The 22,819-nt window shown below is 34.7% G+C and overlaps 3 protein-coding genes across 5 annotated transcripts; 1 reads left to right on the top strand and 2 right to left on the bottom strand.

Annotated features, from left to right (window-relative positions):
- Positions 1-2,324: 2,324 nt before the first annotated feature.
- Positions 2,325-8,135, top strand: LOC111487264. 3 transcript variants are annotated; one of them, XM_023134627.1, is made up of 2 exons: positions 2,325-3,652; positions 7,693-8,135. In XM_023134627.1, the coding sequence occupies exon 1, from the start codon at positions 2,551-2,553 to the stop codon at positions 3,622-3,624; it is 1,074 nt and encodes a 357-aa protein (XP_022990395.1). In that variant the 5' UTR covers positions 2,325-2,550; the 3' UTR covers positions 3,625-3,652; positions 7,693-8,135. The 3 variants fall into 3 exon arrangements, with proteins under 3 accessions (XP_022990395.1, XP_022990394.1, XP_022990393.1); XM_023134626.1 differs by having other exon boundaries at positions 2,330-3,652; positions 7,746-8,135; XM_023134625.1 differs by having other exon boundaries at positions 2,332-3,652; positions 7,733-8,135.
- An 8,026-nt stretch (positions 8,136-16,161) lies between these two features.
- Positions 16,162-18,847, bottom strand: LOC111487188 (protein SMAX1-LIKE 3-like). Its single transcript, XM_023134485.1, has 4 exons — positions 18,290-18,847; positions 17,519-18,189; positions 17,309-17,411; positions 16,162-17,217 (listed from the first exon to the last, which is right to left on the bottom strand). Exons 1-4 carry the CDS (start codon positions 18,806-18,808, stop codon positions 16,288-16,290), a joined length of 2,223 nt encoding a protein of 740 aa, XP_022990253.1. The 5' UTR covers positions 18,809-18,847; the 3' UTR covers positions 16,162-16,287.
- A 1,878-nt stretch (positions 18,848-20,725) lies between these two features.
- Positions 20,726-21,468, bottom strand: LOC111487313 (transcription repressor OFP13-like). Its single transcript, XM_023134690.1, has one exon. It carries the CDS (start codon positions 21,447-21,449, stop codon positions 20,814-20,816), a length of 636 nt encoding a protein of 211 aa, XP_022990458.1. The 5' UTR covers positions 21,450-21,468; the 3' UTR covers positions 20,726-20,813.
- Between the last annotated feature and the right edge of the window lie 1,351 nt (positions 21,469-22,819).

Genomic DNA, 22,819 nt, shown 5'->3' with positions numbered 1-22,819 from the left:
TTTGTCAATTGACATAAGATATTAGTAATCTAGTGTAAATTGACGGGTAAGTATAATTTTTAAAAAAATTAAAAAATGAACAACTTCACATCCCAGCTTAACTCGAAAATAGAAGATTGGATTGGGTTAGGTAGTGAACCTTATGATCTAAAAAAAATTCTCAATAAAGGTAAAGAGGTGGTTTGCCGACGAAACATGGTGAAGAACAAATAAACCGAATAACAAAAGGATTTTGATCATCGTTCATGTGTGAATAGAGTATGAATTTTTTTTTTTATAAATTCGTTAATTAAGAAAATTAATATTTCAAAAGATAATCTTTACGCGGGTATGACTTTATTTTTATTTATTTAGTAAAAGTAATATTAAACAAAAAAAATTTAATATTCCTTTTACTGGACAATGACCAAAACTAAAATAACATTATTTTAAACCATTTCAGTATAAAACGTGTCACACATAAAATAGTATTAAAATGATAATAAATAAATTTAAAAAAAACATTCCAAATATTATTGTTTTTTTTTTTTTTTTTTTTATGTTAGATGTTTTTTTAGTCACATTAAAATATTATATTGTGTGTGTTTTTAATATTTTTCTATTTAAATTTAGATATTTGGTTTTTATTATTTAATTTTATAAAATTTAATGATTTGCTTATTGGTAATTATAATATGACCCAGATTAAATAAGAAAATAAAAAATTTAAAACTTAAATTCATTTCTGTTTTAACAGTAAATACCATTTTTAATCAGTTTTTCATTATATTTATAAATAAAGAAATAAACTTTACCGTTATTTATTATTACGTTTTAAAAAAAATAAAAATAAAAATTACCAGTTACAAATATATTTCATTTTTTGTTACAAATAAAATTAATATTTTACCAGTGACCCTCTAATTAATTTTTGGTTTATAAGCATAATTAATCTTCATTAATTTATATATTCCTTTTTGACTTACAAGTAAAATTAATATTCATCTATATACATACAAAAACTTAAATATTTATATCTATATTTATTGTACTAAAAAGTAATCAATTTTTATAATACAATTTTTCATAACATTATTTAAACAAACTTTAAAAACATTTATTTCAAATCTTATTTATTATTAATTAATTTTAACAAAAGTCCCCGTAAAAATATTTAAAAATTTACTAATTTTAATAAAAGTTACACATGAAATTAAGCAAAATAAAAATAATAATAATAATAATACTTACGAGAATTTCTTAAACCATTTTTTATAAAATAAAAAATTAAAACAGTTTGTTAATGTCACAAAATTTAAAGAAATTAAATTATGATTTTTTTTAAAGTCATATAAATAATAAAAATTATCGAAATAATGTTTCAAATATTTTGAAGGCAATTGAATTATCCAGTCGAATTGTTTTTTTAATTATTAAAAAAAAATTATAGACTTCATATGTTACAATTAATAACTAAAATAAGCTCAAATATCAAATAGTTAAATATTTATAATTTTTTAAAAGTAAGACAGTGAATCTTGACCTTATTTTCAAGTTATCGGGTTGATCCGATAAAAAAAATCAAATTATCAAATTAAGAGTGTACATCCAACTTGACAACCCGGACCAATCCAACCCAACCCGAATTATAGGGGTTGGGTTGGATTGATTTGTTTTTTCTGAATTCGAAGGGACATGGTTCTGTTTCGGGCTCATAGGATAAAAAATTCGGGTTGACCCGAAACCGAATAAAATTTATAAATTACTCACGCCAAAACGAGGACGATGGCAAACAAGACAAACTTGCCAAGTTTGATTGATATGTTGCGTCAGTCTGCCGCTTTGACGGACCAACCAAGTCGCGGATGCCTTAAGCTTAAGTAGGAAGACAGAGCTGGCGGCATTTAAGTGTGAGGCAGTGGCAGCCACTAGCAGGGTCACGAGTACCATACTGCATCGTATTCGAGATGGGCTTGAAAAAGGACCCGCGATCAGCCTTTTGCACCAAGCTAAGGAATGAAAAACTCGGCTTGGATTAAGGATGGACTCTTGGTCACAAAACGGAATCCACTTTTTTTTGCTTTCAAAACCAAAACCTTGAATTTTTCGGAGAACTCAGGTAAAAGTTTGTCAGAATGGCAATCTGGGTTGTGAAAATTTTCGGATTTGGTTGAGTTACCAATCCAATCAACCCAAACTTTTTGGGTTTGGGTCAAAAAAATCTCGCAACCCAATCCAACCCGAACCATATATTAGATAGTTTGAATTTGTTGAATTATTTGGTTACAAAAGTGGAGGTCCACTTCCCATTTTTGTTTGCTTGCTTCTCACTTCTTCTTCTTCTTCTTCTTTATCCTCTTCTCTTATTTTATCACTTCACCACTTGCCACTCTTTTTCTTTCACTTTCCCACTAATTTTCTCTCAGTTTCTCTCATTTTCCCACTTGCCAAACACCAAGAACACCCATGTGACCAAAATCCATCACTTCTCCTTACCCACTGTTGAACCAGAAAGCAAGCAAGGAAGCCCAAATCTCTGTTTCTCTCTGTTTTTGGTGCTGTTGGTTGGCCATGGTTTCATCCCCATTTCTTCTTCCATTGGCTCTTCTTCTTTCTTTTACTCTTCTCTTCGTCTTCCCTCTTAACCAATCCCATTTCTCCTTCTTCGGCGACCTTCAGGACATTGCTCTCTTCCACAGGGCCACTATTCGGACTTCACATCTCGTCGTCGTCGGCAGCGGCAGCGGCGGCGGTGTTTCTTCCGTCTCGCGGTTAGGTATCACTTCAAACCCTAAACCCAAGATTGCGTTTCTCTTTCTGACAAATTCCGATCTCTTTTTCGCCCCGTTGTGGGAACGCTTCTTCCGCGGCCATGGATTGCGTTACAATATCTACATCCACGCTGATCCTTCCGTCGAGTTAAACCAACCTGGCGGCGTTTTCGATGGCAGATTCATTCCGGCGAGGAGGACTGAGCGAGCGTCACCGACTCTCATCACTGCCGCTCGTAGACTCCTTGCTCACGCCGTCATCGATGACCCTCTGAACCTCTACTTTGCCCTAGTTTCTCAACGATGTATACCTATTCATTCATTTGATTTCATGTACAATTTCTTGTTTAAAAACTCAGTCACTTCCCTCCGATCTTTTTCTTCGAAATCTACTTATAAAAGCTACATCGAAATCCTCTCCGATGAGCCGAATCTGTACGAGCGGTACATCGCCAGGGGAGCCACCGCAATGCTTCCTGAAGTGCCGTTCGAGCGATTCAGGGTTGGATCTCAGTTCTTCATTCTGACTCGAAATCACGCAGCGCTGGTGGTGAAAGAGAGAAAACTATGGAGGAAGTTCAAGCTTCCGTGCTTGGGCGAGGAGCCGTGTTATCCTGAGGAGCATTACTTTCCGACATTGTTGTCCATGGAGGATCCTCAAGGTTGCAGTCACTACACGCTAACTAGGGTTAATTGGACGGGATGTTGGGATGGGCATCCTCACTTGTACTCGCCGGAGGAAGTCTCGCCGGCGCTCATACAAACTTTGAGGCAGTCGAATTCGAGCTACTCTTTTTTCTTCGCCAGGAAGTTCTCGCCGGAAGCCTTGACGCCGTTGATGGAAATCGCCGATGACGTCATTTTCCGGGACTGAAGGGACTGCCGGCTCGTTCCTCTTACTGGTAAGCATTCTTCATTCTTCTTCACAATTGCGTTATACATATATCAGCTTGTGATTAAATTTTGTTTAAGGTTCAAACACTAATTCTGAACTTTACTTTGGATAGTAGTCATCATTAAAAAAACAATCACTGATTTGGTTTCATAGAATATAGAATAAATAATCTGTGGGTCGTGTTAGTTTGGAATCTAAATTTATTTTATTGATTTCGTGGATTTAATTTTGTATTTTGGTATGGTTTCATTGGACGATCTGGTTTGACCTTATATCAAATTGTCAAGAAATCTGGGCTTGAATTTAGCTAATAGTGTTTTTTTTAGTAAAACCCTGAATTTTTAAGCTCTGAATCAATTGAATCTGAGTTGTTTCCATTGATTTGAGTTATTGGTGGGTTGGTTTATTCTGAAAATAGCCTGTTGATTTGTTAGTCTCTGTTTAGGCTCATTCAGGTTCTTTATTGAACTTGAAAATATTTGAGGATTAGAATGCATAAATTTCCCATTAGAATGATACCGACGGAATTTTTTAAATCTACAAATAATTCAGAGGAAGGGACAAAGTTTGACTACAAACTAGCTAGAATTGAAAGGTTTGATTAAAGTTTAGGAGAAATTTCAGCAAGGGAATCTTTTTGGTTTTAGAAATAACCAAAAAATCCTTTTCAATTATACGACGAAAAGGATAAAATAAGATAGCATGTTTTGATTTGTGGCCAAGAAGGTTCATATAAGTAACGAGGAGTTTAGAGGGGAATGAGTTTAAGTTGTGGTGGCCAGCTACTTTAAGGTTTAATATCTTACAAATTGTCTGTGTACCAAAATGATGAATCAAAAAGTTGTCCCGTGGGAATAATCATGATGCTTGCAAGCTTGTTTGAACATTTGATGGAATCCATCTAAAAGATGGATAACATACTTCGGTTATTTCTCTGATTTTATTTTTATTTTCTTGAAATTTTGATGAAGGTGAACAAGTGAGCGTTGAATTGTGAACTTAAGCATAATTCAACTGGTTAAAGTATATTTGTTGTATCTAAAAGCTCCTCACCCAACAAGTGAGGGGGTGGATTGATAATTCAAAATAGGAAAGTTCTTTTTTATAATTAAATGTTTTTAGAGATTAACTTAAGCGTAGTTTAACGAAAATCGCCATCTCCTAGCAAGTGAGCTCATGAAGAAAAGAAAAATTGTAAGGCCATCTCCTCTTGCTAAATATCATCTTGTAAAGATTAGGTGATGTTGATGTTGATGTAGATGTAGATGTAGGATGGCTAACGCTAACCACACACCCATTGATAGATACAAATAAAATACTAAAAAAGAAAAGGGAAAGAGTCAATGAATTGGGTGGAGTAGGTTAGCGGGGTATAGGATATGCCCACCATTTTGTCGTATTCTGAGCCTCACAAAACCCAATAAACCGCGTTAGTGGCCCGTGGGATTGCACGCCACTAACAGGTGCAGGGTATGTTATGTTTATTAATGGTAGGTCCCAACCCCCAAGTGGCGTCTCATTGATGTTCGTTTCTTTTTGAATGTTTAGAGGAATATTAAAATGGAAACATCTTAGATTAAATTAGAGATTTGGCTCATATATTATAATTTAGTTTAGTTATACTTTAACTGATGTTCTACCTGCTACTACTGCTTCTGCTTGTGCTCATAGTTTAGTTTAGTTAAATTGGAGATTTGGTTCATATATTATAATTTAGTTTCTTAATGTTTTCTTGGGTTTCTGCATAGCTCATGTGATCATTGCATTTTCAGTGTAACTCTTTTACTCCACTGGCTTTCTGTTTATATTTTTGTAACATTTGTTTATCTTTCTTCAATTAAATTCTTGGCCAACTTACTACGTGATTATGGCTGTGCTAACTGCTCAATCGAAATCAAGATTGATTGTTTTGGAACATACATATAAAAAAAGAACACACACATTGTAACAGGACACTTTTCTTTGCTCTAGAGAAAAGTTAGCTACTCAATCTGCTATAACTTCCTTTATATGACATTGTAAAAGACCACCCTGATTTGAGTAATTACAGCAGAAGTATAGTTTGAGGAAAATATTAGAGTGCTCTCCAACAAGATCCATGATATGTAGGCATTCCTAGACCTGTGACGAAGATGAAATCCAAGTAATTAAGGATATTCAATAAGAGAATCGAAGTTTCTCTATCTAAAAACAAGCCTTCGAAATCAAGGCTGTGCAGACCAATAATGGAGATGAGGGAAAAGATGGGTGGTGGGGGGGGGGGGATTTCTCCATCCATAGTCCTCTACGAAACGAACATTCCATCTCCCGTAACAAAAAAACATCATGGATTTAGAGAAGGGAGGAAAAACCAAAAGAACTAGCCTTATGGTTTATTTGGCTTTAGGGTTTAAATAAATGTACCCTCTCGCTTATTTGAGCTTATATTTCTCTCTTGATAACCATGCGTATTTGATCACTCATAAGCTATTTAATATCACTAGCTAGTATGTCCCCCCATGATTTTAAAATCATTTAGATTTAGCAACACAATTGAGGTCATTCGTTCTGTAATATTATTATCACACAGGTAGAAGATTGAGTTGCACGCTTTCCCTTAACGAGGGTCTAGAGTCATAGCTTGGCCGTCAAAGAATTTGGTTCAAATTCTCATTCCATATTTGTTACACTAAAAAAGAAGGAAAAAAAATGTGTTTACTATTTTTCCACGAAATTAAGAGCGTTTATCTTCTTGAACGAAAACCTCTCTCTAGGGATGCGAGATGGAAGTTAATTTACTTTGCTTGAGATCAATATCTACTTCCTTCGTTAGTTAGTCTTAAATAGGAAAGGATTGTTCTTTTTGTAGGAAGACCTTGAAGAATGTGAAAGATCTTAAGCTTGTTAGGTGGGAAGTAATAATTTTGCCCTCCTGATTAAGTGGCCATGGTGCCCCTTGTGGCAATATGATGATTAGTATGAGCGAGTATGCTTGCCAAATTACCCTTCATTCTCCTTTAAATATAAAATTCCTTAAGAGTAACACTCTCAATTGGACACTTGAGAAAAGATTTGGGTTTCAGTTGTGCATTTTGTGCAAGAGTTGGAAGGCTTGGTTAGATCTTAAAAATCTGAGGTAGATTTCTTGAAATGCTGGGTATTGGTTTGCCTCCAAATGGAGGTTGCTAGGATATTATGGCGAAGCAGCTTATATCTTTCCTCCCTTCTGTAATGGCTGTCAGAATAATAGCTACCAAATTTCTTATTACAGTAAAAATAGAATCGGTAGAGAGAGGTCTAAGGGAGAAGTTTAAAATGTGGTAAGCTTCAGTGCCCCATTTCCTGTAATAATCCACTGTGTTTTTTCACTATCATGGCTCCACAAACACTTGAGTTATCCAAAGATGGAGATAATGAGCTGCTCCGACTTACTTCAGGGATGAGTTTGCTTCGAAGTCTTTTTGTAGTCATCTGCTGTTTTTTGGTTACTAGGTGTGAGATCCTACATTGGTTGAGGAGGGGAATGAAGCACTCTTTATAAGGGTGTGGAAACCTCTTCCTAGTAAATGCATTTTAAAAACTTTGAGGGAAAATCCGAAAGGGAAAACTCAAAAAAGACAATATCTGCTAGCGGTGAGTTTGAGCTCTTATATTAAGAGTCATTTTAGGTTATACCTGTTGCTTCTGTTTCTCAACTCCTCTATTCCAGCCATTTTTTTCTTTGGCTTCTAAATGACATTCCTCTTGTTTGGATGTTTATTCATCTTAAATATGGTTATTGTAATGCCAAAAAAGTACTCTCAACTATTACTGTCCTTGGATTGTTGGGAGATCTGCAAATTCATTGTTTGTTTGCTATTTGCTACTACTCAATGTTTTAAACCACTACGTAAATGAACGATGATCATATGTTAATCTTTAATGCTTATGGTCATAACGATTGCGCATTAGATGATGTTTGTTGTCAAAACATCCATTGTGGAATGTATATGTATTACACTGAACTTTGCTTTGTCATATTGAACAATCTTCTGAAATACCTGTTCTGTTGTTACTTCACCTGGTTAGCCTAGTTTACATAAAACGAAATGATTAAACCCGGTCTCAGTGCACGGTGGCAGGGTCCTGTGAAGCAAAAATTATTCAACATGACCGTCACAACTTAGGAAAGCAAGCACGGTTTTACTTTTTGATACCTGTAAATGGTGTTGAAGTGTGGAAAGAAGCCGCAAAACTCAACCCCAACGTGAGTTCCTTGCAATTATATAGGTTCCAGTGAGTGTGTGTGTGTTTCTGTATAGTTCTTAGTTCTTAGCTTACAAGTTAAAAAAATGTACATGTTTTTTTCCTTTTTAGTTGGTTTAAAATGTAAATGGGAGGGGGAGAGAGTGTTTGATGAATCTGTGGAGTGATGGAGGGGGCAATGGATAAGAGCAGTGTGAAGAAATCACTGGCTTTTGGTCTCTGTATATCAAAATTTTAATTTTTAATTGGACTCTCATTTATGGGCTTCTTGGGTTTGTGCAATATTTTCATATTGAGTATACAAGGCAAGGCTCACCTACGACGAGTGTACTTCAATGAATGATTGGATCCTTATGTAATTTTTTCATATCGAGTATAAATGACGATGCTCGCCTAGGATGAATGTACTTGCATTACTGAACAATTGGATCTCTTACGCAATTTGTTCATATCGGGTATACAAGATGATGCTTGCCTACTAGGAGTGTACTTACATCACTGAATGATCAGTTTTTCATGTTGAGTATACAAGACGATTGGAACAAACATAAATGACAGATGACGACAAATCGTTTTATAGATATAAAGTGTAGCATCTTCTATTCATATTCGATCAATGGCGAGAAACCCGAAATGATGATAGCGTTAAAGAAAGAACTTGCATATGACTCGTCGGTTGGGACCATGAAATAAAACTTGAAGTTTCCCTATCCATCAAATAGTTGTTGAAAATTGGAGTCCTAGGATTGGGAATCTCCAACACAAGAGAAGAAGACAAGATGCTAGGGCAAGTTTTGAAGAAGAAAGGCAATAAAGCTCGTTGCTACCTTTCTTCAATACAATCAAATTCAAACACATTTTTTAAAATTTTCAAAAACATTGCTCTATTTTTTTAAATAAGATCTCTTTCGATTGTGTTTGATTGGTTACGATCGCCATCAACCTCGCGATTTCAAAACACGTTTGTTAAGGATATGTTTCGACACCCCTATAAGGAATACTTAGTTCTCCTCTACAACCGATGTGAGTCTCACAATAAACTAGCACCTTAGACCAACTCGACCACCTTCACTTTTTGTTATCAAAGCCATACACTGGGCAGTGTGCCATCGAGGACATTGGACACCCAAGGAGATGGACTATAAGATCCCACATCGATTAAAGAAAGGAATAAACATTCCTTATGAGACCAAAAAAAAAAAAAAAATCATGGATCGGGTAATTTCTTTTTAAAATTTAAGAACTAAATAGATATAAACTTATAACTTAACCTAAATTCAAATCCTATTTTCTCATGGGTAAGCGTCGGTTTTGTCAAAACAACGTCCCGTTAAAAGAACAGCGTTTTTAACAATAGCTCAACAATTAATTATAAGAATAATATATTTATTACTCAAAAGGAAATATATTAGAATAATGTAGAATTATGATATAGGATAGGTATCTATTTTTCTTCCTTTTGCTCATTGAGTTGCATATAAATGGTACTATGCGAGTACCACAGAATCTTTTCTCCTTTTTTTTTCAAAAAGAAAGAAAAAAAAAAAAAAAAAAAAAAAAAGCGATCAAACAATGATTGAAACCAACGTGATGGAAGGCATTGGATCACTCGTAAATTTATTCTTGTTAACTTTCATACTTCATCCCTTCTTTTGACTGCTCTTTCCACACTCTCTTCCTCCTTTCTTTCTCCCTTTAAACCAACCCATTCCACTTTCTCTCTCCTCGTCCGATTCACCTTTATCACTTGCTCGTTTTAGCTCTGCCCACATTAATTAATCTCGGTATAACTCAACTCGTTAATACATATTCGACGAATTGAACTAAAAAAATATTCGGTTCAAAATAAGAGTATTCAAATGACCGGTAATCCGACCAACCCAATAATAGGGTTACAAGTCAATTCAACCCTATTTCTAATGTTTGTAACGATATCAGTGATTGCTGTCACTCGTAAATGTTTGATATTTGACCCACCCAAAAATAGAGTTACAATTTAACTCAAACCCTACTTTTAATATTTCTAACAGATATTAATGATGTGTTGTGACTGGTAAAGGGTTGATATTTGAATAGTATGAAATTTTAGTTTTAAAAAAATAACAGTTTGACTTCCCGACCTAACCCAACCTAACCCAATTCGAAAATAGAAAGTTGGGTTGGGTTGAGTTGTGAACTCTATTCAAATAATTTTGGTCATCAACCCAACAAACTCATGTTTAAAACATAACAATTTGCCGACTTGACCCAATTGAACTTAACCCAATTCGAAAACAGAAGGTTGGGTTGGGTTGGGTTGGGTTGGGTTGCGAACTCGATTCAGGTAGGTTGGGTCACCAACCCAACTGACTCATGTATACCCTTAATTCAGAATTAGTCAATATGTCGATATCTCCCTCGATCTATAGATTCGATATTATCGAGTTTAATATTTAGTTAAAATTTTAGAGAAGATGGTTAATTATTTAGTGATTATTGAAGAGATTGGTGGGAGATCCAAGAAATCCCTTACTTTCATGCAAAGTTCACATTACATATAAAAGCAAAAAAGAGAGTTCATAAAAAACGCTGCTCAATTTTGCTTTACTTTCTTCTCCTAAACACTGCAAAAGCTCACCCTCTCTTCAACTTTGTCTCTCCCGACGTATTTGTTACGATACGACTATCTCGTAATAATTCTTGGTATTAAAATATTTGTACGTTCTTAGATAACTATTAAACCTTCGATAATCTTAATTTTCTCAAAACCCGTCATAGTTTGTCTTAAGATGGAGTGTTCAGTGATACTCGAAATGGGTTCTCTCTCGAATCCAACTCTAAAACCCTACAGAAACGATTTAATAATCTCTCTCTCTCTCTCGGAGTATTGAATGATTCTCGAAATGGGTCTTATCCTACATTCTCAATTCTTCCTCTCTCTCTCTCGAATCCACCACGAAACCCTAAAAAACCATTTAATGATACTCTTAATAATCAGCATCGATACTCAAAATGGGTTCTCTCTCGTATCCAACTCTAAAACCCTAAAAAAACGATTTAACAATCTCTCTCTCGGAGTATTGAATGATTCTCGAAATGGGTCTTATCCCAAATTCTTAATTCTTCCTTCCTATCTCTCGAATCCACCACGAAACCCTAAACCCATTTAACGATACTGTTATAACGTAACTGTTAGCTCTTTCAATACAGTTAATAGCTAAATTCGAGAAACTGTATATCTGTAATAACATACCACCGAACACAAATTCGATACTCTTTCATGTATCTAACCATGCAAAACTAGAACCGAGCCGAGTTTATCGAGATGGAGAATGGTAGAGAAAGGTAGAAAAAGCAAAAGCCTTTGGAAATAATTTGCATTTTGAATGCTTTTAAGGAGTCCCTCAAAAGAATAGAAACACAGACATATCTCTTTCCTTTTCCTTTTCCTTTTGTAAACTCTGTCATCATCGTTTTGAAGATTGTTTAATTTTTTTATGATCCAAAGGATCCGATCGATCCATCCCATCATTTCTCCAAAAAAAAATCCTTTGCTCCTCGGGATCCATGCCCACCCATCGATCCCGACCCATCATTCTATTTCGCCCTAATTTCTTTCGTTTTTTTTTTTCGATTTGAAAAGGAATTAGAGCGTAATGATATCGATTCATACAAATACGGAAGAAAAAGCACTTTACTGATTCAAACACGATACCCAAGAGGTAGAGATAGAGAAAGAGGGAAAAAACGAAGATTTCAGTGAAAAAAATGGATCAGATTCTTCCTGTAATGATTCAATCTATGTTCTTTCAAGTTTACGACGATTTGAGTTCGTTTGTTTTTAAAAACGTTCATGTGAGATCTCATATTAGTTTGAGAGGGGAACAAAACATTTCTTATAAGGGTGTGGAAACTGCTCCCTAGCATTCACATTTTAAAACTGTTAGAGTGATGACGATACGTAACAGACAAAAACGGACAATGTTTGCTAGCGTGAGATTGAACAGTTACAACTGGTATCAGAGTCAAACACTGGGTGGTGTACCAACTTGTCTAACGTGTTTAAAAACCGTGAGACTGACAGCAATACGTAATGGACCAAAGACAATATTCATCGTAATATGGCTAAAATTTAAGGACTTAATCGTTATCGAATAAAAAATATAAGGACTAAATTGTTATAAACTAAAGGACTTTTTTGTTATTTTTGAATATTTTTGGTTCTTTCACAAAACCCTCGAAGACAAGACCAAGGTGGACAAACACCCTAACATTTTTAACTTTTAATAAGGAACAAGACCGTAATGCAATTATGGTATAGGACATGGTCCCATTTCCTTGGGTTTGGTGTCTAAAATGTTGACCTATTTTTTCCAACAAATGTTTTAGATAATGTTTTTTCTCATCAATTTAGAACCTCTCGGTTATCCTAAAATTAGAAATTAGGGTTAGTTTAACTCCTAGCTCGTAACGAAAAAGGTAAATAAACCTAAAGCGTTACAAAAGACTAGAACGACGTATGAAAGAGACAAACTCAATCGAAAAATCTCAATTCGAAAAACCCGATAAGCTTGGACAGTAATCCGACAAGATTCTTATGTAGTCAACGAGATTAGTTTTTGAATTTACGATTTCTAAAAGTAGATGTAACATCTCGAGAGTCAAGAGTACAACAAAGTCTTGAATTTAAATGATCCATGTGAAAGAATTTAGAAAATTTACCGTAGGTGAAATACAGACCTGGTTTTCACTATGAGTCAAAACCCTACCAAATATATAGTCAAGTTGGTCCATATATATACATTTAAATACGACATTATTATATTTAATACAAGCTATTTTTGATGTGACATGTAATTATATAATCTTTGACTAAAGTATAATTTCATACATTTTTCATGTGTATTTTTTTTCTTTTTCTAATTAACCCATTAATTAACCAAATTTTGGATTATGAATAAATAAATATTAAAAATTATTCTTTTAAGAAAATATTTTAAAATAAAAAAAATAAAAAAAAAAAAGCTAGAGAGAGAGAGGTTTTGTGCCCTTTATTCTCTCTAATGGGAACAAAGCTCGAGGTTCTGTCTTTATTTGATAATTTTGAAAACTTTTTTTTTCTTTTAAATTAATATATAAAAATATATAAAATATAAAATAAATAAATGAGCCATTACTCAAGGTTTTGAATAAATGCTTTTAGTTGGGTTTCTTGTAAGGAGAGGAAGGCATATAATAATATAATTAATTGAAAAATAAATAAATTCTTAATTTATTTTTTTTATTACTTTTAATCCTCCACTAATCAAATAGACTCATGCAAAGATGTAATCATGAATTTTCGATATCGATTAGTATAAACTTGATATGTTCCCGACCTGTTTAGTTAATAGGGTCGGAGACTTAGGTGGGGTCGTGTAATGACCCAGGCTCACCGCTAGCAGATATTGTTCTCTTTAGGCTCAGGGCCTTTAGGTACTAGGGAAGGTTTCAAACCCTTACATGAGACATCATAATCCACTCCCTTTAGGGCCCAGCGTCTGCTAGGAAAGGTCTCCACATCCTTATAAAGGGTGTTTTGTTCTCCTTCTAAACCAATGTGGAACATCACAATCCACTCATTTCAGGATCCAGCGTCTACTAGGAAAGATCTCCACACTCTTATAAAGAGTGTTTTGTTCTCCTCCCCAACCAATGTAGGACATCCCAGGTCGAGGATGAGAGAGATGGTGTTGAAGTCAGGGAATATAATCCTAATCTTTGACCTCGTTTAGCTAACAGGGAGAAATCTCTCCACGCTGGGTCTTATGGGTCAATAGTTAGTTGATATAACGAAGAAATGTCCCGAGAATCAAAATAAATCAATTAATACATAGTAGCTTAACCCTAATTTAACCCGAAACAAAACCCGAGATTAAGGGTAAAAAAGGGATTAATTGTTTGCTTTTATGATTGTAAAGGAGGAATATCTTTGGATGCTTCTTAATTCTTTTAAAGTATTTTGTGTACTTTTGGATCCCTAATCATCCGCGCTACTCCTTTTCAAACTTGAGAGAGATTTCAAAATTGAAACTAAATAAAGACAAACTTTTTTTTAAATATTTTTATATATTTCTTTTTTTTTTTAAAGTTTTGGTCAATAGTATCTTTTTTATGTGTCACTTTCAATATTTTATACTCTCATTTTTTCTTTTTTAATTATATCTAACTTTATGGGTGTAATTATAAATAATGACAATTATGTATTTTTTTACTTTTATTATTTATTATTATCTTTATTTATATTTTTTTAAATCAATCATTACAAAATGATAAAAACCATTTAATTTTTTAAAATTAAACTTATAAATACTAATTTTGTTTATGATTACTGTTAAGGATATTTAGTAATAAATTATAGTTTACCATATATATTATATTTGATATTTTATTATAAGGCAAATATCTAATATTTGTCTTATTATCATATGTATCTTTCCATTTATTGTTATTTTCATTTATTACTATTTCCATATCCTTGTAATTCATTTGATTATAAATAAGATAACTTTCACACCATTTACGTATGGTGGATTAATCAAACATTCACATGGTATCAGAGCCCTCTCGGTTTAACAACCCCGATCCTTTCTTTTCAATGGCTTTTGAATCCTCTAATCTTCTTCTCCACCACCCCTGCTGGTTTTTACGTCGCAGGGGCAGTCTTCATGGCTGCTGTAGTCGGAGCTGATTGATTACTTTTCGGCTCCACCCTATTGACCTTCAAATCACCTTTCGTCATACTCTGTACATACAACCTCACCTTTTCCAACCCAATCGGTTTTCCCCTTGGTCAATATAGTCTCTCTCATTTTCTTCTCAATCAACCTTCATCCTTCACATAAACCCTAACCTAAATCTATCAACCTTTTGCAGAGATTTACCTTCCGAATCTGGGTGCCGCACTGGCCTATTCGCCAACCAAGTTGCCGCCGCCCTTCCTGCCAAAATTGGCTTCTTCGCCCGATGAGGCGACTCTTCTGACTGCCCTTCTCGCCAAACTTGGCTCCTTCACCCAATGTGGCGACTCTTCCGGCTTCAACATTGTCTTTGTCCCTTGCTCTAGGTTTCCCCTTCTACTTCTTGGGATTAGAAATATTCTCACCAGAGCCAAGGCAGCTGTCGCTAAGCGACAATCCCTCTTCATGGGTTAGACATATTCTCGCCGAAGCCAAGGCAGCATCGCCGCTGAGCGGCGATCCCTCTGCAAATTTTTTATGGCCAAGAACCGGGTTGTTAGCATCTTCATGAAAAGTGTTTCTCAACCTCTTTGAATTTTTCAGATTCAAGCTTCACGTTCGTTTAAATCTGATGCTTAGCTTGCGGTGGGGTGTTAAGGATATTTAGTAATAAATTATAGTTTACCATAAATTTATTTGATTATAAACAAGATAACTTTCACACCATTTAGGAGTGGTGGATTAATCAAACATTCACAATTAGAAAGGTTCGAATATAATAAATTAATTTTATATCTTAATTTATATATATATATATATATATATATATATATATATATATATATATATATATATATATATGATGGTGCGTGGGATCTTTGCGAGGCTCCGAGTTAAATGAACATCTTTACTCGTTTATGATAAAAAAAATTACATGATTTAAAAAAAAAAAAAAATTTATTATTTAAAATTTACATTGGTAAAAATGAAATTTACCTCTTTTCTACCAACTTGATTTACCCTCTCTCTATATATTTGTCTTGTTTCATTTAACTTTCATAAGAATTGGAATGTGATAAAAGCTTGTTAGAAAGTTGATTTTATGAACATATTTTATGATCATATAAGCTTTGAATTCTTCTTCAAATAATAGTTGAGAAAAGGATCGTTCAAAGAAAAGTTCCAAGAAAAGGAACGGATGGGAAAACCGTGTTCTGTTCGAAACTTAACTCGACAATGTATCGTAAATATCTCTGTGTTATATGAACCGAAAACACGAACATTTTCTCTTCGTCCTCCTCAAACTTTACCATAGTAATAGGGGACTCCTACTGACTATAGGGGCTAGATCGTTGCCTACCATAGTAATACTGGGACAAGCTTCTAGTTGGTAAGAATTAGTCCTTTTTTTTTTTGCTTTTCCCGAGAAGAAATTTGTCTATAGGTTGGACACTCTTATTTGTACCCTATACTCGAATTTTGTACCGAGATTGAAAATGGGTATTGATCTGGTTTCGACGATTAGCTAAATAATTGCTCTCGTATATCCGATACTATAAAATTAGCTGTATAAAACAAAACTCGATTATAGGATCAAACCACTAGGAAAAATATGCATTAATTTATACATTTACATTCCTAAAACTAAACAAGAAAATCCCCAAAAAAAAAAAAAAAAAAAATATCACCCACACACTATTTGAAGAAATTAAAAACCTAATTATGAAAATAAAATTTTCCTATCCACACATTCCAAGATTGATCTAATTCTATCTCCATTCCCTTCTTGAATGGCTATATTCAAATCCAATGAAACAAATCTCCTCTCTTCGTGTTCTTCGTGTTCTTCGTGTTCTTGTTTAACACTTTGTCTTTGAGCATTGATGATGATAATGGCATCTTTTAATGAACAAATTTCTTCATTTGAAAGCTTCACTCTTCCCCTTTCAATGGCTTCCTTCAAACCCTTTGAAGAACAATAATCAATTTCTTCAATATCTTCCATGAAGAACACTCTATGAGGATTTTCATTGATTGCCTCTCCAAATCTTTGCAAATAATTGCAACCCAATTCATTTCTGCCTCTCTTTTTGATGTTTTTTTGTTCATAATGTTCATCAATTTCTTGTTTGTAGCTGCTCAAACCAATGGAAATGAACTTTGTTTGTGACCCAAACAAGATTTTAGCCAATTCTCTTGCTGTTCTTTCCTTGGCTTGCCTTTGTTCTTCATTTCCCATGAACAACAGGCTACAACTTTCTTGCTTCTTTGACCTTCTCAATGATCTACAATGGAGAATTATGGCTGAAAGTTCATTAGCTTTGTCTTTCGAGCAATTTGGAATCGTTTTCATAAGCGAATTCGAAAGAAGTTTCGAGTGTTGTTGTTGTTGTTCTTCTTCTTCCTCTTCTATTAGAACTTCGCTCGAAGAAGCAGAGTTCGGACTTGAATTAGGGTTCGAGAGAAGCTCGGGTTTCGAAACAATAATGTTTCGGTCCGACTCGTCCGAACCCCAGAATTGATACTCTTTCGGAGACGGTTTCGGGCCAAGAAAAGAGTGGCAAATCAAATCAGAAGTGGGAGAAAAATTGAAGGATTTCTCAAGAAAGTTGATTCCTTTATGATTATTCCACTCCTCATATTGATCATCCTGTTTAAAAAAAAATTAAATTAAATTAATCCAAAAAGGCAAAAACTTTAATAATTTTGAAATAATTTTGAAGAGAGAGACAAAAACAAACCTGTTGAGTGGCAATTACAGCAGTCTTTTTTGCCTCATCTTTGTACTGTTCACGACATAAAGTGAAACCCTTGACAGAATTGGTCTGAAAGTTACATTCTTTGCTGAAATATTACCAAAAAAACACAAAAAAGGGTAAGAATTCAGCTAAACCACAGTAAAAAACACCAAATGAGACACAGTAAAAAACATGTCTTTTTTTTTTTTTTACCTTTCAAATTTGAGGCTGAGACTCAAACTTCCAACAGGAACTGTAAGAGGCTGAAGTGACCAAAGAGACTCCAAAGAAGGATTCCCAGCTTTACATCTCATGTAAATCTGAAAAGTTGCAATACCCAGAACCCTGAATTTACCATAGCTTTCACCATTATTACCATGCAGTAATAATCTTTGAATCTCCATGATTATCTGCTCCACCGGGCTGCAAAAACTTGTTTTTTCTTCATAATTTGACCAAAACTCTGAAACCCATTTGAGATCTCCCAAATAAAAAATTACCCTTTTGCCTAAACAGCTTTTTACTATGCACTTTAACTCCAAAAGCTTTTGTTCTATCTCTTCCTTTGAAAGGTTTCTTAAGGAGAAAAGTGGAAGGCTTAAGAACTCAAAGAATTTCAATTCATTTGGGACTTCTCCTTTCTCAAATCTTTCCATTATTCCTCTTATTATGCCTTCAATTGAGCTCAAATTTTCACCTACAATCACTGTGTTGGTGCTTTTTCTTTGTGTTCTTGAGAGTTCTTCTAAGATTTGTGTGAGTTCTTCATTTGGGATAGTGTTTGAAAGCAATGGTTTTGTGAAATGGGTATGAGAAATGGGTTTGCTGGGTAGCAAATTGCTCAATTTTTTCTCGTAAAAATAGTGTTTTTCATGGTTGTAATCCTGAAATGAGCAAAAAAGATTGGTTTTTTAGTGTTTGTAAGAGAGAAAAACCAATAAAAATGATGTATAATTGGGTTGTAATGAATGAAAAATTACTAACCTCGAAGGAAACAGCTTTTTCGACCATGTTTTTTACTTGAGTACTCGAGAAACCCGCTTCTCTCATGACTCTACTAACACTTGGGTCATCCAAGATCGAGATAACGAGCTGCTCCAACTCGATCTTCAAAGCTAAAATCGGTTGTTGTTGTTGTTGGTTTTCGATAGAGCCACGGCGTTGGTGTGCCTGAGCTCGTTTAAAGGCAGCAACCAAGGCATTGGAAAGGCAAGGATTGGGATATTGAGGGCCAAAAAGTGGGTTTGGTGTCGACGTAGGAAGACGGTTAAGAGCGACGTTAAAGCAAAGCTCGAGAGCCTTGCATTGGAGAGGGTGAGAATGGCAATGAAGACAAGCTCTACGAAGGACACCGGAGGACGATGCGAGCATTGCAGTAGCTACATGGAGCGGAGTGACGTGAGAGTGGCCTCGTCGACGTGCTAGCCCGATCGCTTGCTTCACCGTCGTCTCGGCCTCGATGCTAAGAGCTTGAAGTTGTATAGTGCAAATTCCAGCTCTCATCTTTCAGTTCTTGATGTAAAGTTGAAGTAAGTGTAAGAGAGTTGTTGAGTATATAAGGAAGAGAATGTTTGTGCTTTTCTTGTGGGTGAGGGAAATTAAAGAAAAAGTAGAAGGATTAAACTTTTGTTAAGAATAAGATTAATAAAATAATTTAAATAATAAATGAGAAAAAAAAAAAAAAAAAAAAAAAAAAGGGAAAGAGTGCTAATAATAAAGGACTTAAAGTGAAAAGAGAGTAGGACTATCTGTCCATTTTTATTGTTTTATTTTTATTTTTATTATATTATTTTAAATTTTAAATTTTATAAAAAGAAAAAGAAAAAGAAAAAGAAAAACATTTATATTGGCAATCCATATGGAATGGAAACAAAACATTCTCTTCTCACTCTTTCATCCATCTCATAAAGTTGTCTTTATTCTTTTAAGGATTTTTTTTTTTTTTTTTTTCAAATTTGGAGGCTTTGATTTTGACAACTATCTTTCTTACCAATCGAGATTATTGTTTATTGTTTACAAAAATAAAGATTTGTCGGGATTTTTCTCTTTTCAATATCATATTTGATCGGGTAGGGTATTGCGAGGTCCCACGTTGGTTTGAGAGGGAAATGAAACATTACTCATAAGAGTGTGAAAACTTGTTCCTAACTGACATGTTTTAAAAATCTTGAGGGAAAGCAAAAAAATAGACAATATCTGTCGAGTTTGTGCTATTACAAATGGCTAGCATTGAGTTTGGGCTGTTACAAATGGTATTAGAGTCGAACAAAGACTGGTGTGCCTGCGAAGACACTGGACCCCGAAGGGTGGATTGTTAGATCTCATATCCGTTGGAAAGGGGAACCAAGCATTCCTTGTAAAAATGTGAGAACCTGTGGACCCCAAAAGGTGGATTGTTAAATCCCATATCAGCTGGAAAGGGGAATAAAGCATTTCTTATAAAAATGTGAGAACCTATCGACCCCAAAGGGCGGGACAGAAAGACCCTATGAAGCTTCAATGTTCCCTGGGATTGGCTTTGGGCCTTTCCTGCGCAGCTTAGGTGGACCCGAGCCATCAGTGAGATATCACTCAAGAAGAGCTAGAATTCTAATCTTGTGTCATGACCTACGAGCCAAGGGATAGTCTCAGGTAGACAGTTTATATGGGGCGTAGGCCTCCCAAAAGGTAACGAAGGTGTGCAAAAGTTTCCTTGGGCCAGACGGAGATTGGCCCTCGAGTGCAAAGGCAGAAGGAAGCATGACTGCAAGACCCACCCGTCGAGCAGGGACAAAAGTTACTCTAGGGATCTGACAATGCCAAGTGGAAGGGTCGTCGCTCAATGGATAAAAGTTACTCTAGAGATAACAGGCTGGTCTTTCCTAAGAGCTCACATCAACGGGAAGGTTTGACACCTCGATGTCGGCTCTTCGCCACCAGAAGTTGTAGTATGTTCAAAAAATCCCATATTAGTTGATAATATTATTGTTGTATTCGGTTGGTTGATTTTCTATTGTTATGGTACGTCATGTCAAATCAATTAATATACAACAATATTTAAATAATATAATAAATTGAAAATTTTTAATTAAAAATAAAAAATTTAGTGATTACCAAAATTTATTTATTCATTGTGGTTGAGGATGCATTTGGAAACAAAGTAGAGGCGTACGTAACAATTTCTTCGGTCCACCATCGGGCCCAAATAGTCCATGGCTGCATATATGGGCCCAGTCTACATTTGGGTCAATCTTTTGGGCTTAGGCCCAAATATACCGAGCCCTTTTTATTTGGGTTTCTTATTATTTCAATTATTTCCATACTAATATTGATTTATAATTTATTATAAGAAAATTATTTTTACAAAATTATATTATTTAATCTAAATTATTTGATAAGTGGAAGAAAATTAATTATAAATATTTACAAGATCAGGAATGGATAGAATAATTTTGTATCAACTAATAATAAAGTTGAATTTCAAAACGTAATGAAAATAATATTCACAGAAAAATGGCCAAAATTCTTCTTACGTAATGGATGGTGGAGAATTCTGGATGATCAGTTCATCGGAAAAAATGGAAGTGGAATCCGTAAAACCACCGTCGCCGCCATGATTAACCAACAAATCAACGAAAGCACCAAAAATGTAACGATGATTCTTGATCTGATTCACTCTCAAGAACCAATTCAACAACGCTTCTAAACACTCCCAATCCCTAATTCCAAGACTCTCCACCATTTCCTCCATCGATCTTCGAAAATCTAGGTACGGATCTTCCGATTCCATTGCTACAACCACGCTTCCTTCGAATCGAATCGAATCGCACTTTCCTTCTTCTGCTGATTTCTTTATAATGCAATTTGTTTCGCCAGGTTCGAAGATCAGCCTCTCTGATTTCGCGCCTCGCACCACGACTTCGAAATCGTCGTCGAAATCGGTCGAAAACCTTGCGGATTCGAACAGCGACGATTTTGCGAACCAAGAATCAGGCGTTTCGATTCGATCGGAGAGAAGATTGTCGAAGAAGACTGAGTTGACTGTCTTGAAGATTTCTTCATCGCCTGCTCTGAATGAAGGAGTTTTGGAGCTTCCGCATATCGGCCATTTCCATGGCCTGTCCGACGATTCTCTGTTCTTGAAGAAAGAAGGAAGCAGCTTCATCTTCAAAAACCTCGCTCTGGTAATCTCAAAAACCTTGCTCTGCAACTCGCTTGATTTTGTGCATCTCTTTGTCTCCGATCTCTATATAATATGCATATGGATATGTACATGAATTGCACAGAAGATAATGATTGGGGGAATAAAGGAATTGATGAAAAAAAAAATGTTATGGCGATTGGATTAAAAGATTCTTATGTTTCAAATCACACTCCCGCATAAGTTCCTTTTAATCATGCTCTAAGTATTATATGGTCTCTTGTTCCCCACCAACCAAGTTCTATGGCATACAAAATTGAGATCCCTTTGTTGTTGCACATGCTAAGTTGACTCTATTTTAATGGTTACCTAAATGTGATTATTAAGGCCTAATTCATGCATTTTTAAAACTTGACCAAGAATTTAAAACTAAATATTGTGTACAAATCCAATTAGAATAGAGAAGTTTAAGTACATGAATGATGCACAACCAAAATATTGGTACAATTCAAGATAATGATTTAGTTGTTCTCATTAGTTGGGTTGAAATGATTTTGGGTCCCACATGTTCATGTTTGCGTTATCATGTTGTGTGTATACATGTCTAATTTTATTAGATGAGTTTTTTTGCATGACTTTTTTTAAATATGCTATGAGATGATTACGATGGATGAGTATTGTATTTTTCTTTTTAATATGTTCATTGGGATCCTAACTAAAATATTTGAATTCTCTTTGGAAAAAATAATATTTCTTTCAATTTCTTTCTCATGGAGTTGAAAATGCACGCAATATCACAAGCGTGCATTTGTTTGTTTCTTCACTTAATTCATCTTTTATGCTCTTGTTTGTTACTACCTTAATCAAAGGAATTTTTTAGGGTATAATTTTTCTGTCACTGATATAAAACTTTGTATATGCAAAATAAGACCCGACCTCTAAAAAGATCACTACAAGTCTGACAGTTTCACACATCTTATAAAGTGAGCAATATGTTACTTGGAGCATCATTCGACTCATTTCCATCAAATTGTTGAAATTTTTAGAGTTGATAGGTACTAGTCATTCTCAAATTCTCAATTCATCTAGTGTGAGGTTACATAAGAGAATTTTTAGTAGATTCATCATATTGAGCTCTAATAGTGCTCATAACCATATCTTCAAATTGTTGGATGGACAACAAAGCAATTGAATTGGAAATTTCATAATCTCTCTTTGACCGCTTTCATCGACATAAGACTTTTTTTTTCAATTCAGCCATTCTTTCTTCGCAAGTACCTACATCGTCCATCATCACAAAAGGATATGACATCATTTGCTTGTTTAGACGATGAAAAAGATCTGTAGAATAAGGAATTTTCATCGATTACACTTTTGGACTTTCTATCACTTGA

Source organism: Cucurbita maxima, unplaced genomic scaffold (assembly GCF_002738345.1).
Source record: "Cucurbita maxima cultivar Rimu unplaced genomic scaffold, Cmax_1.0 Cma_Scf00012, whole genome shotgun sequence".
NCBI classification, from domain to species: domain Eukaryota; kingdom Viridiplantae; phylum Streptophyta; class Magnoliopsida; order Cucurbitales; family Cucurbitaceae; genus Cucurbita; species Cucurbita maxima.
The sequence above is the reverse complement of the archived record's forward strand: the minus strand, read 5'-3'. Positions and strand labels throughout refer to the sequence as shown.